Source organism: Carcharhinus amblyrhynchos, chromosome 21, assembly GCF_965287045.1.
Source record: "Carcharhinus amblyrhynchos chromosome 21, sCarAmb.v2.hapA, whole genome shotgun sequence".
Taxonomy (NCBI): Eukaryota; Metazoa; Chordata; class Chondrichthyes; order Carcharhiniformes; family Carcharhinidae; genus Carcharhinus; species Carcharhinus amblyrhynchos.
The window spans coordinates 13,209,569-13,224,017 of record NC_137344.1 but is presented as its reverse complement, the minus strand read 5'-3'; the positions used below and the strand labels follow the sequence as shown (position 1 = coordinate 13,224,017).

Genomic DNA, 14,449 nt, shown 5'->3' with positions numbered 1-14,449 from the left:
TTGCAGTATTAGGGTCCTGGACCCAAAGCCCAAAGTATATTATGAAGCCAGACTTGACCATAACAATTTTCTATTTTGACATAAATGTGAGGAAAGCACGCTTCATTCCAGGAGTAATTCTATTGACAAATTAGAGATCCTTTATCAAAACAAGCTTTATTTATAACATAGTTAAAATACAACTTTAATAAAGTGAAGCACCTTAACGTTTAACAGTTGAACAATAGTTAAAGAAAATGAAAGAAAACAATTCTTAACTTCTAACTTAACATTATTTCAGTTCTGAATAAGCAACAGTCCTCCTAGACTCAAATGCCATTTTAAATACAGTTAAAAAACTCATGCATTCTTGCTGTAAACTGGTGCAGAAAGTCTTGAAGCTGTCCGAGAAATTTTTGGAGAGAGCATCTTGTAGACTTACGTCTTTAAATAGCCCCAATCAAAACTAAAAGAAAGCTGTTTCTCTCTCTCTCTCTGCTATATACATAGCTAGTCCCATTAACCACATTAACTCATGACCTTGCATAACTGATGTCAGAAACTATTTGAGAAGGGGGACAAAGCGTGGTCAGTTAATAACATACAACATTGACCAGAGGCATATCAGAGAGACATCTGTGATTAGTGGGGGGGAGGGACCATGGTATTAAATATGACTAATGACAACACAGCTGATCATAAATAGGAGGCAAACACAAGCGGATATGTGAAATGGGTGCAACTCTACTTACATGTGTGAAAACTATATGTGTTAAAGACCTGTGCCACCAATGTGATCCTATTATTGTTTTGCCTTCCTGACTCTACCGCTATGGTGCTTCCCCAACATCCACAGCAGAGATAGAGACAACCTGTTGACCTCTATACTCTGTTATCTGTGATGACTTTAGCGGGCATCCTCTGGCTGGAATTTGTCAGGCACCGGCCTGCTTTGGGTTTCCTGCTGTGGGCCAGGTGCATTCTCCTCAGCCTGTGAAGCTGATTCTGATCAGGTCACAGGAAGAAGCGATTGGGATTAGCTGGACACTACTGGAGTCACGTAGATGGATAACCCCAGGATATCCAGCTACTGGTTTTCCTCCCTATGGATGCTTGAGTGCCCCAGGCTAACTCTTTGAGGAGAAGGGAAGTTTGAGTGAGATCTAGGTGCCCTCTGGTTCTAGTTTTTCCAACTGGTGGAAACATCCTCTCCACATCCTCTCTACCCAGTGTTGAGGTCAGTTGAGCCTTTAAATCATGCTCTCGATGCACCGTTGTCACCTTGATGGGAAGACAATGCTGAGGGCAGCAATGGCCTAAGAGCCAGGATACCAGAAGGCTGAAGTGTGCTCTTTAATATAAAGCATGCAAGCATTACGTAGTGTTGTTGCTATGTTGGCAAGTGTGAGGTTATCCACTTTGGTAGGAATAATAGTAGGAAGGACTACTACTTACAGGGCGAAAAGCTGCAGCATGCTACGGTGCAGAGGGACCTGGGGGTCCTTGTGCATGAGTTGCAAAAACCCAGCCTACAGGTGCAGCAGGTGGTCAGGAAGGCAAATGGGATGCTGGCCTTCATAGCGAGGGGTATTGAATATGAAAGTAGGGAGGTCTTGCTGCAACTGTACAAGGTACTAGTGAGGCTGCAGCTGGAGTACTGTGTGCAGTTTTGGTTGCCGCACTTGCGCAAGGATATTTTGGCCTGGAGTGCAGAGGAGGTTCACTAGGCTGATTCCGGAGTTGAGGGGGTTGAACTATGAGGAGAGGCTGAATAGACTGGGCTTGTACTTGTTAGAGTTTAGAAGGATGATGGGGGATCTCATTGAGACGTATAAGATGATGAAAGGGATGGATAGGGTAGAGGTGGAGAGGTTCTTCCCGCTGAGAAAGGACAGAAGGACTAGAGGGCACAGCCTCAAGATAAGGGGGGAGCAGTTTAGAACAAAGTTGAGGAGGAACTTCTTCACTCAAAGGGTGGTGAATCGCTGGAATTCTCTGCCCGTTGAAGTGGTGGAGGCCACCTCGCTAAATATATTTAAGACGCGGGTAGATAGGTTTTTGGTAGGCAAGGGGATTAAGGGTTATGGGGAGAAAGCGGGAAAGTGGAACTGAGCCACTTCAGACCAGCCGTGATCTTATTGAATGGCGGGGCAGGCTCGAAGGGCTAGGTGGCCTACTCCTGCTCCTATTTCTTATGTTCTTATGTTGTGTTCTTATGTTGAGGTTGCAAGGATCAGGGCTGGCATTATGTGAGACTGTTGTGTTCAAGAGGAGGTATTCTGATATCGTTGGGTAATCACAGTTACCTATATGCAAGATCAGGCTAAATTTAGGCTCACAGAGTGCCCAATGTCAACTAAAGGAGATGAAGATGAAATATAGAATTGCAACATGTAACAATACATGAGGACGTGACATCCTCGGCTGCCTTGGCATAGTATCACCTCAGCTGATTGAGTTGATTCATAAAGCAATGTCTGATTTCTGAAGATTGCCACAGTCGAGATGTGATGGAAGATATTTATTTATACTTATTCATCAACTGGAATATTTTATAAAGTCATTTTTTCTCTGTGCTGTTAAAAATTAATGATTGGTGAATAATACATGGGGCAGATTCACCAGGCTAACTAGCCTCTGGTGGGAATCCTGCCAGGCGGCAAATTGGTTGCTAGTTTAAATTCAAATGACATCCCCAATATTGCGCATTAGGAAATGTGATCCCCCATTGTTGTGTCGATTGACGATGGGACCCTGTTTTGTCGTGAACGTGAACTTGCTTTTTTCATCTCACAATACTTTCCACACCCAATGCAGGCAGACATGGAAAATGCCAGCTTGTGTTTGGGTTGGCCCTGAAATCTCTCAATGGCACCAGACATTTGCCCCTGCTGTTGAAAATCAGACAAGTCATTAGGTATTCCACAGTATGCATGCACTAGATATGCTCGATGCACTTTCAAGAACTCAGTGTCTTCATTGGACTTTGGTTTGTGATGGGATAGCTGAGAATAAAGGTGTTCTAACTCCACAAACGATCTCGTGCCATTTGATGCGAGATATGGGACACTGCAGTTGATGCCATTTGCCAGAACAATCTCTTCACTTTTGGACAGTACATGATATCTGAGTTCACTACATGTTTCATGACAGCATTAATTTGGCAGCTGAAAAGTTTCCACTTAATCAAGCTTACGGTGCGGCTGTGCTTCATGCAATTCTGTTTTTAGTGTAGTCACTTATGGAGGCAATATAGCAATACAAATGAATCAGACTGAAAATGAAAAGAATTTGTGTATCCCCAAATAAGTGCAGCACGGGGCAGGGCATAGAATAGATTAGATATCCTGCAACAAATCTACTCAATGTTATATGTGGATGTTGCTTGAATCGTGAAACTATGTCTCATCTTGGCATTTTCAATGTGATTGAAAATGAATGTGACACAACTTTGGGTCAAGTGCATTTTCGGTGAACTTGGGGAAACCTATAGTTCCATTTTGCTTTCTCTATGGTAAGGCTTGTCCAATCAATGGTGACTCTGCCGAGCAAGAAGGTAATGATGCAGTACAGATTGTTTTGATTGTTTGAAATTTGTCATTTTGCAATTTCCCAAATGAATTCAAGATGAACAGCTTTAGCAACATGTTTCTCTTTTAAGCAATATTCAAGTTCTGTACCACCAAGCAACTATAAGTCATTTTCTTTAACAGGAGGTAAAAGCCAGTTGTCTAACCAAGGCAGGTATGGCTAGAAGTAGCAAAGACTGTGAGCATCATAGGTGTGGTGCCCAGGATCTGGGTGAGTTGCTGGAAAAGTTTTAATAACCTTAATTGTTCTTCCCACTCAGACTAAATTGTGATGGAGGTGGGTAGGTGGCACAGTCCCCGCCCTATTAAATGCCCGCTCTCCACCAAATGCACCATGTGGGAGGGCACCAGATTTCGACTGTAAACTCTGATGCTGCCTAGCCTGTATTTCCAGCATTTCTGTTTTTATTTGAGTTTTCTAGCATTTATAGTTCGTAGCTTCTGTAACAATTCTGACTTCATATTTTTATGCAATTCTTTCATTTTCTGTTATTTTTATTTAGTTTAATCCTTTGTGAAAAAGCCTTGGCTGAATACCTTGAGACTAAAAGACTTGCCTTTCCTAGATTCTACTTTATATCTTCTGCAGACTTGCTAGATATTTTATCTAATGGGAACAACCCCGTGGAGGTGAGACACTTGGATCAATATTTTTAGCATTATTATGAATAGCATTTTTGGTAAAATAATCTTAAATATTGTTATGACTCAGGCCAGAAACTTTAAGGTGTTTTATGAAGATAGCCTAGACCCTAAGCTTTTACCTTTCAATTTGGCATAGGTGAGCATAAGGTGTTTCGCTCCAGGTATGACTCAAGTGACCCACTAGGAACCATTTATCAAACAACGTTTATTTAGGAACACAATTAAAATATAATAAGATTTAGCATTACTTTTACCACTTACAAGACACAAGATACATGACACAGTGTAAATCTTAACAGCTAGTTCTAAATCAATCAACCATCCTATAGACATACACCCCTCTCTAGACTTGGCACAAAAAGTGAGTATGCTCATGTGATGCTGGATTTTGCAGCTTTTTAGCACCTGCTGTGAATTGGTCCTTTGAATGTTGGATTAAAACTCTGAAACTTTGCAGTCCTGGAACTTTCAGTATGCCTCTGGAGAGAGAAACAGAAACACGCTGCCTTTTCCCACTAGTTTCTAACAGCAACTCACAGACAGCAGAATTTTCAACTCCAGAGAGAGGGGAAAACATGAAGCACAGCTTTCTGTCTCACATCCAAACAGCCTCTGAGCAAAATGAAACCAAAATCTTGGACTTTTCTGTGGGAAAAAACTGTCCCCGACCAGCATTGAACTGTCAATCATGCTCCATCTGGCAATTTCAAAAGGCTCATAAAACCCAGACTAATAATGAACATGAAATCCATTATATTGCTTCAGCAACAATTACAGGACACCAGCTACAGACGTTATGGCAACAATACAATCTTGCAAGGTAACTGGTTGAAAAAACCAGTAAGAAAATATGATTAAAATACATTTCTTAAATGCACACTATCATCACAATAAAATGAAGTATTATAGTATATTCTGCCTTTGGCAGAAATCCAATATTTTCAATGCACAATTAGACTGATCCTAATCTCACAACCAAAATACCATTCAATCTTTGAAGGTAAAGCACATTAAGGAACTCCAGTTGTGAAAGTTTAATCAATGCTATAATCTTGCTCAAGTACTCACTGAATTCCATCTTGTTTGAAATTAGTCTAACTACTCAGTTTCACATGTTTTGAAAAACATTGATTCCATTCTATGCCTTAACGTTTCAAACTGAGAAATCAGGCACTTTTTTACCTGTTTAAGGGCTTCACGTATCTGGCAAAGCCAGCAGGTGCGGTTCATCCCTTATTCAACTTGAGAAGATAGCAATGCAATCCTTGTGGTGTAGATATATCCACAGTGCTCATGGAGAGTTTCAGGATTTATACTGAGAAACAGTGAATTGATGATACGTTTCCAAGCCAGGATCATATGTGATTTGAAGGGGACTTGCAGGTGTTGTTCCCATAAGCCCTCTGTTCTTGTCATTCTAACCAGTGGAGACTATGGATTTGGGAAGTGGTATCATTTCATACTTGGTAAGTTGCATTTGCAGATAGTATACACTGCAGCCAAATAATGGTGGTGGGAGTGACTTTAAGCTGATGGATGAGGTGCTAGTCAGGTTTTGTCCTGAATGGTGGTTAACTTCTGAAGCGCTGTTGGAGCACTCATCCAGGCAATGCTGTCATACTCTTGACTTGTGCTTAGTCTGTGGTGGACAGACCTTGGGGAGTCAGGAGCTGAGTCCTTTGCAGCAGATTACCCAACCCCTGATCTGCCCTTATAGCTACAGTAGTTATATGGTTGGTCTAGTTATGGGGAATTTGGTAATGGTAATGTCGAGTGCAGATGGTTAGATTCCCTTTAGTTGGAGGTACTACTTATTTGACACTGTGCAATGCAAAGATTACATGCTATTTTGCCCAGGCATGAAAGTTGTCTAGGTCTTGATGCATTCAAGCATAGGCTCCTTCATTATTTGAGCATTGCAAATGGAACTGAAAACTATGCATTCTTCCCTATTTCAGATTTTATGATAAAGGAAAACTCATTGATGAAGATATTGGGATAGCACATTGCCCAAAGGCATTAATATGGGATCATAAGGTAATAGAATCACTGAATTATTATGGTGCAGTAGGAGGCCATTTGGCCCATCATGTCTGCACTGGCTCTCCAGATAGACTTAGTGCTTTAACCCATATCTCTGCCCACTGTTTTGATTCAAATAATAATTTAATGGCATTTAGAGCCTTGATTTAACCTACCTCCATGACATTTCCAGTCACTGCATTCTAGACCCAAAGCACTTGTATGAAAGCATTTTCTCTCATCACATTTGCTTCTATTGCAAATCACTTTAAATCTGTGCCCACTTGTTCTTGATGCTTTTATAAGCAGGAACATTATCTCCCTATCTACTCTATCCAACCTTGTCATGATTTGGAATATCTCTATTAAATCTCCTCTAAGTTGCCTTCTGTCAAAGGAGAACAGTCCCAATATTCCAGTCTATCCTCATAATTGCAGTTTCTCATCCCTGGAACCATTCTTATAAATCTCTTCTGCACTCTCTCCAATACATTCACATCCTTTCTAGAATGAGGCTCCCAGAATTGTACACAATGGCCGCAATTCTCCCAAAAGTGCTGAATTGGCGAGAAAACTGTTCTAAATCCTGACCATTTTGTCAGTTCAGCTTCTCACCTGAATCTCCGCAGTCTGTGCATTGCAGAGGTCCCAGTCATGAATATCATTAAAAACCCAGGGGGGCGGTGTTTGTACGCACCAGAGTTTGACAGCTCTGGAACTCTGTGCATGCACAGTGGTCCCGATCTATCAGACTCCCCTTTTTCTGGCCAGAGGTATGGGTAAAAGCACTAAGTCTATCTGGAGAGGCGGTGCAGACATGATGGGCCAAATGGCTGCCTACTGCACCATAATAATTTAGTGACTCAATTATCTTATGATCCCATATTAATGCTTTAGGGCAATGTGCTATCCCAACTGCACCAACTTTTCTGTGTCCTTCTGAAGTTCTATACTGTTCACAGTTTACAAATACCCCTAAGTTTTGCCCCTCCAGCCCTCCCCACAGCCCGATCCACGGCCCCCACAGCAATTGCCAGACCAGCCCTGACACACCCCGTTCCCGTCTCGGAATACCCCAGTGCACAGCCCCCCTCACCATCCCCTCTCCCCCTCCCTCCAAGCAGTGGCGATACCCCCACCCCCCCCCTCACCCCAGCAGACCCCCTCCACAGGCTCAGATCCCCCTTCCCCGGAAGGCAGGCCCGCCTCCCCTCAGCCCACCCCAATTGCTGCACTCCCTCCATCCCAGGTCGATCCTGTCTGCAGAGTGACAGGGGGAGTCCCCACCCTCACCAATTGCCCGTAGGTCCTGCCCAACCCCTTGCCACTGCCTGATGCTTGGTGGGCAGTGTCAAAATGCCCCCAGGCATAGGCATTTTGCCCCTTGGGCAGTGCTCAGGGGCACAGGCTGGCATTGCCAGGGTGCCCATGCCCAGAGAGCACCACCCCACCACCACCTGACCCCCTGGGGGGTCCTGATTGCTCTACCTTCATTCTGGTGGGTTCTCCTGCTAGTTGCCCAAACATGGGGAGCTAGTCTGAACTCCACTGGAATGAAGTACTCCTGGCAGGGTGGGAGATTCGATCAGGACCTGAAAGTTCCCGAGAATGACCTGCTAAGCATATTTAAAATATATTTTAAAAAGATTCAAATGACTTACCTGCCTTCCCGCTAGTTTCCAGCGTGGACTTACTGGCGACTGTTCACCAGCTCTGAGAGAAGCACGTGTGTTCCCGGCCGTACGAGGCTGACGACGCGCATCTCCCACCTCGACCCGCCAGAAAAGTTGCAGGTTGCGATGGGAGAATCGCAGCCAATATTTCAGCTGAGGTCTAATTAGTATCTTGTATAAGTTCAGCATAACCGTACTCTTGTACTTTATGCCCTTATTAATAAAGCCCGGAATACTATATGCTTTATTAACTGCTCTCTCCATCTGTCCTGCCACCTTCAATGATCTATGCACGTATACTCCCAGGTCCTTCTGTTCCTGCACTCCCTTAAGAATTTTATCTCTATTTTTATATTGTCTCTCCATGTTCTTCCTACCAAAATGCATAACTTCTCTGCATTGAACTTCATCTGTCACCTATCTGCTCACTGCACCAACTTTTCTATGTCCTTTTGAAGTTCTACATTGTTCACAAATACCTCTAAGTTTTGTGCCATCTGTAAACTTGGAAATTGTTTCCTGCACACCAAGACCTAGATCATTTATATATATCAGGAAAAGCAAGAGTCCTAACATCATCCCCTCAGGAACAGCACTACAAGCCTTCCTCCAGCTTGAAAAATATCCATTGACAGTTACTCTTTGTTTTGTATAATTCAGCCAGTTTTGAATCCACATTGCAACTGTCCCTTTTATTCCATGAGCTATAACTTCTCGCATAAATCTGTTGTGTGGCACTGTGTTGGATGCCTTTTTAAGTTCAAGTATACCACATCATTACAGCATTACACTCATCGACCCTTTCTGTTAGCACTTCAAAAAATTCCAGCAAGTTAGTTAAACATGATTTCCCATTTAAAAATTAATGCTGGTTTTTCATGATCAGCATACATTTTTCCATGCAATTATTAATACTATCCTGAATAATTGTTTCTAAGAGTTTGCTTATGTTAAACCACTTGGTTTGTTTTGTTGGGGCTATCCTTACCTCCTTTTTTGAACAATTAACAATACCACTTATATTTTTAGTATTTTTTACGTTGTAAAACATCCAAAATGCTTCATACAAATATTACTAAATATTTTAAAAATTTAACATCGATCCCACATAAAGAAATGTTAAGACAGATGACCAGAAACTTATCATATAAGGTTTTAAAAAATGTACATGAAGGGAAGAAAGTGGAGTGGAAATTTAGGAAGAAAATTCCAGAGCTTACAACCAACTAGGTAACTGAAGTGCAATGGTGGGTTGAAGGAAATTGAGAATGAAGTCAAGGATGCCAATGAGGGCAGATTTGAAGGAACCCAGAGTTCTTGGACAGTGGCATTTAGAAGACCCATTGTAGGCCAATAACCATATTAACAGCCACATGCCACCATTTCTAGTGTAAGACCTCCAGGGTTGGACTATTACTGGGAATGCAATCTTAACTAACACCAAATTGAAACATTGTTTTGTCAGGGCAGGTGTAGCACATTTTGGGTGCATGTGACATTGATTATAGTTACATATGCCAACAACATGCAGGAGCTTTGCAAGAGATCATGAAAAATTAACAAAGTGAGTTCTGATCAGGATATATGTGCAGTACCGACCTAAGTGTGTGTGAATTATTTCTTGCACAACTATCATTATTTTGGTGATTAATATTCCTTTATATTCCAGGTGAGTCAACATTTGTCAAAACTGTTTGATAATATGGCTAAACTGAAGTTCCAAATGGATGCAGATAACAATCCAATGAAAGTTGGAATTGGCATGTACAGTAAAGAACAGGAATATGTGCCATTTGATAAACCATGTGATTGTACAGGTCAGGTGAGTGTCAATACATATAATATATTATGCACAACATTCATTTGAACTGATATTGTCATTCTAAATCACCATCACTTGCATTATCTCACTTGTTATAAGCTTTTTTCCTTTGACTTTTTGACTTTTTCAAAGTGAATTTATCTGAGCTGGCCGTTATCTAATTAAGAGTCTAATGTGGAAGGTAATGATGGTCTGGCTTAGTGCTTCTCTTACATCACAGATATATTATCCTCAAATGTTACTTAATGAATAATTACAAAGAGTTGGTGCCAAGTCCGACTGAAGAGTAATTGATCACAACTGATGACATGACAAATACTCTGTTATGATGTCTTTTCCATTCCCATCCAAGAAGCTTTAGCTTTATATGCAGAAAATATAAAGAGTGTCTTATGGTTGTTGGGCAGAATTACCTATGTGTTTACGAGTGATTGAGCTTGAAAGGGAAACAATATGAAGCAGTGTAAGAAACACCCTGCCTACCGGTCTGTTGTCAAGCTGCCGAGATGTCCCTAGCCCACATCCTCAATTCCTTCCACTAAAGACTGATTAATATGTTAACATAGCGGCCAAAATATTGTGAGAAGCTGAAAATTCCAAAAGCTGAAGCTTCTTGGATGGGAATGGAAAAGACATCAAAATACAGTATTTGTCATGTCATCAGTTGTGATCAATTACTATGTTGTCACGTAGCATTTAGTATTGAATTATTTATTGATAAAATATTGCCATGTTCCGTGATTTAAACACAGTCAGTTAATTAATTTTAATAGGCCTTTCATTTTTACTAAATGAAAAATTGTATCAAATGTAAATGAACCCAGATGGTATTCTGTTTCTAGATACAGGGGAACACCAACAGCAAGTTACCTCCAAGCCACTCACCAGCCTGACCTGAAAATATGTTGCCTTTCCTTCATTGTCATTCGGTCAAAATCCTGGAATTCCCTCCCTTAAAAGCAAAGTGGTTGTATCTATACCACATGGACTACAGCAGTTCAAGAAGGCAGCTCACTACCACCTTCTCAAGGGCAATTTGGAATGAATAATGAATTCTGGCCTACGTTCATTCAATGGATTAAAAAAAAGTAGTCATATAAGGGTCTCAATAGGCCCAAGGGTCGGCTAGCTGCCCTCCCTGCCCCTCCCAATCCTGGAAACTGATGTGAAGATGCCGATGTTGGACTGGGGTAAACACAGTCAGAAGTCTCACAACACCAGGTTAAAGTTTCCTATCAAATAAACCTGTTGGATGTTAACCTGGTGCTGTGAAACTTCTTACTGCATGGAAACTGGACAGAGGGTTGGGCAGTTACAGGAAAGTGCCAAGCTGGCTACCCTCCTTATTTTACAAGGCCCCTGCTTTCACATACACTGCAGGAGTCTGTGAAATTCATTCTGCATGTAACAGGTATGAATTGCAAATCTGAATCCAATGTTAATGAAGGCAGAGGCCAGCCAAATGTATTTCACTATTCCTTATCATTATTCCTAAAACCTGGGCAAGTTGGACAATAATCATAACCTGTGTTAGCTTGATAAAGAGCAATTGAGTTTGCCCCACATTTTCCCCATATCCTTGCCATCAATTTTCTTCAAGTAATTACCTCATTTCATTTTGAAGACTAATCTGTTACCATCACCCGTGCATTCCAAATCCTAACCACTCATAGCATAATAATGTTTTTCTGCATGCCGCTGTGTAGCTTTTCCCAGTGACTGTAATTTTGTGCTGTTTATCAACCCTTCAGCCACTGGCCAGATTCTCTTTATTTGCTCATTCATTCATGATTTAAATCAGAACTCCGCTTGGCTTTCTCTGCTTCGAAGAGAACAAGCCAGTTTTTCAATCTATCCATATTAGTGAATTCCTCATCCTCTAACTATTCTACTGAATTTATTCTGTGTCTTCTCCAAAACCTTCACATCCTTCCAAAAGTGTGTGCAGAATTGCACACGGTACTCCATCCAGGGTCAAGCTAGTGTTTATTTTGGTTTATGAAGAGGGAGGCGTAGTGTAGTGGTCATATTACTGACCTAGTAATCTGAAGACCCAGGGTAATGATCTGGGGACCTGGATTCAAATATCACCATCACTGATGGTGAAATGTGAATTAACTTTTTAAAAAATTAAATTAGAAGTCCAACCATGAAACCATTGTTAGTTGATGTAAAAAGGTTCACGAATGTTCTTTTGGGAAGGAAATCTGCTTTTCGTACATGATCTGGCCTACATGTGACTCCAGACCCAGGACAAGATGTTTAATTCTTAAATGTCCTCTAAACAAGAGTAATTAGGGATTGGTAATACATGCAGGCGATGCCACGAACATTTTTAAAAATACAGTTTTCTGGATTTCGTACTTTATGCGTCTATTTTTGAAGCTCAGAATCCCAAATGCTTTATTTTGCCTATCCTGCCAGTTTTTATATCCTCTTGAAAATTGAACAATTTAGCTAGTATTACCTCTCCTTATTCTTCTTACCAACCTGTGTCATGTCACGTTTTCTACATTGAATTTCATTATCGCTCCATTCCACCACACTGTCCATCTTCTTTTATATAACTTTATTCCTGTATATCAAGCTGAATCGTGGGAACTTCCCACTTATATATGATGTTATCTCAACTTTGAGAGAATTTGTCTGTGATGTGCCTCAGGCTATTTCAAAACCAGTAGATCTCTTATGACTTTGCTTGCAGTGGTACAGAATGCAGTGTGGCTTTATGAAGGGCAATCAAGTTTGCCTCATTCTTTCCTCATTTTCTTGCCATTTTTTCCCCAAGTATTTATCTCAATCCATGTTGACAGCTACTATGTAATCTGTTTCCATCACCCATGCGTTCCAAATCTTAACCACTCGTTGCTTAAAAATGTTTTTTCTTGTGCTACCTTTGCAGCTTCAGCATGCAACTACTACACCAATGAGACTACTTACATGCAGAAGAGAGGTTCTAGGTGATTGATCTATCTTGGCCTCCATCTGAGGTGCCCAGCATTACACATGCAGTCTTCAGCCAGTCCAATTCACTCCAGGTGATATCAAGAAATGGCCGAAGGCACTGGATACCACAAAGGCCCTAATAACCTGACTGTAACCATTAAGACTGGTACTTCAGGACAAATCGTGGCCCAAGCCAAACTGTTCCAGTACAGCTGGCGAGCGGTGCCAAGGTGCCTGGTGAGCATTACTGAGGTGCCAGGTTGGTAGTGTCAAGGTACCAAGCTGAAACTGTCCAGAGGACACCTCCCTTTTGTCCTTGACCTCCCTGGGGGCCCTCAATGGCTTCTGGTTCAACTGGCGAGGCTAACGCCATTCACCGTTGATGTGGAGCAGGTTTTTCCTGGCTGGAACGAACCACACACCGCAAGGCCACGAAGGCAAATGAACTCTGATGATTCAGCGCTAGGCTCACTAATGCCATTTAATTGTAATAAATTTAAATAATTTATTCAGCCTCTCACCAATTTCCGGTGAGAGGCTGACCTCGTCAGAAACTGTTATGTTCTTATAAGATCATCAGAGCTGAGAAATAGTGCGTGATCCTGATTTCTGGCGCTCGTGCAATTTTACGGACCCGCTCCACCCATTGATAAAGCGGGGCAAGCCAATAAAATCCTGTCCAATATTAGTATCGGTTTCACGGATGATGCACACTCTCATAAGTAAGTCATTGGGGGTGACAAACTCGCACTTTTTGGCAAAGATTTTTAAAGCCGTGGTACAAGACTGAAAAGACTCATTTGGTTAGTAGTGTTAAACGCATTTTAATCCAATGTGATACTTTTCACTTGATTGCTTTTCTGTTCAAATTTCTTTAACAATACCTCTGGGTCCTCTTTCTCTTCCTGCTCGCTCCACCTATCGATGAGTGGGGTGAGCCAGTAAAATCCCAGCCAGTACTACTATCGGTTCCACAGATGATGCAAACTCTCACAAGTTCGTCATTATGGGTACCAAACATGATTTCTCAGCTCTTGCGCCATTTTATGGGCTCATTCCACCCATCAATGACTGGGGCAAGCCAGTAAAATCTTGTCCAATATTCCTGTCGGTTCCATGGATGATGCAAACTTTCACAAGTCCGTCATTGTGGGTGCCAAACTTGACTTTTTGGCAACAATTTTTAAAGCTGTGATACAAGACTGAAAAGATTCATTTGGTTACTAGTGTTAAATACATTTAGTCCTATATAATATTTTTCACTGGATTGCATATTTGTTCAAATTTCTTTAACAATAACTCTGGGTCTTCTTTCTTTTCCTGCCTTTGGAAGACAAAGAAATTTTTCAACTGTCTCGCAGCCCACTAAGATTAGCAATGTGCACGATTGCACCTTTTTTGATTTATTAAAAGAGGCCATTTTTTTTTCAAACTTGATCCAGTTATCTGTGGTCGACCAGCTCACGATAACATGCAGAAGTTGTTGGATTGTATGAACTGACGACAAGGCACTAACTGTTATGATGCGGAGGTTGACACCCTTTTGAAAAATAAAGCCAAATCCCCTGATGAAAGATACTTTACCTCGTAATCTGTTAAAAGCGTGCATGGGAATGTGTGAACTGCTGTTCAGTAATGTTTAGTGGTTAACTAACAGAAATACCTGACATTCACTTTAAAATGAACGCTTAACAGTTTGTTTATTTAACTCACAGGGAACCTTAACTAAACAAGTAAAATACTGAATAAAATAAGATTCTAATGGAATGCTG

The 14,449-nt window shown here is 41.3% G+C and overlaps 1 protein-coding gene across 1 annotated transcript in view; it reads left to right on the top strand.

Annotated features, from left to right (window-relative positions):
• The window catches only part of LOC145356565 (dynein axonemal heavy chain 17-like), an 811,195-nt gene that overhangs the window by 310,105 nt on the left and 486,641 nt on the right, over positions 1 to 14,449 (top strand). The window contains exons 30-31 of the mRNA XM_080209339.1: positions 4,073 to 4,199; positions 9,579 to 9,731. Of these exons, the coding sequence (XP_080065465.1) occupies positions 4,073 to 4,199; positions 9,579 to 9,731 (280 nt within the window). The remainder of the gene's footprint in view (positions 1 to 4,072; positions 4,200 to 9,578; positions 9,732 to 14,449) is intronic.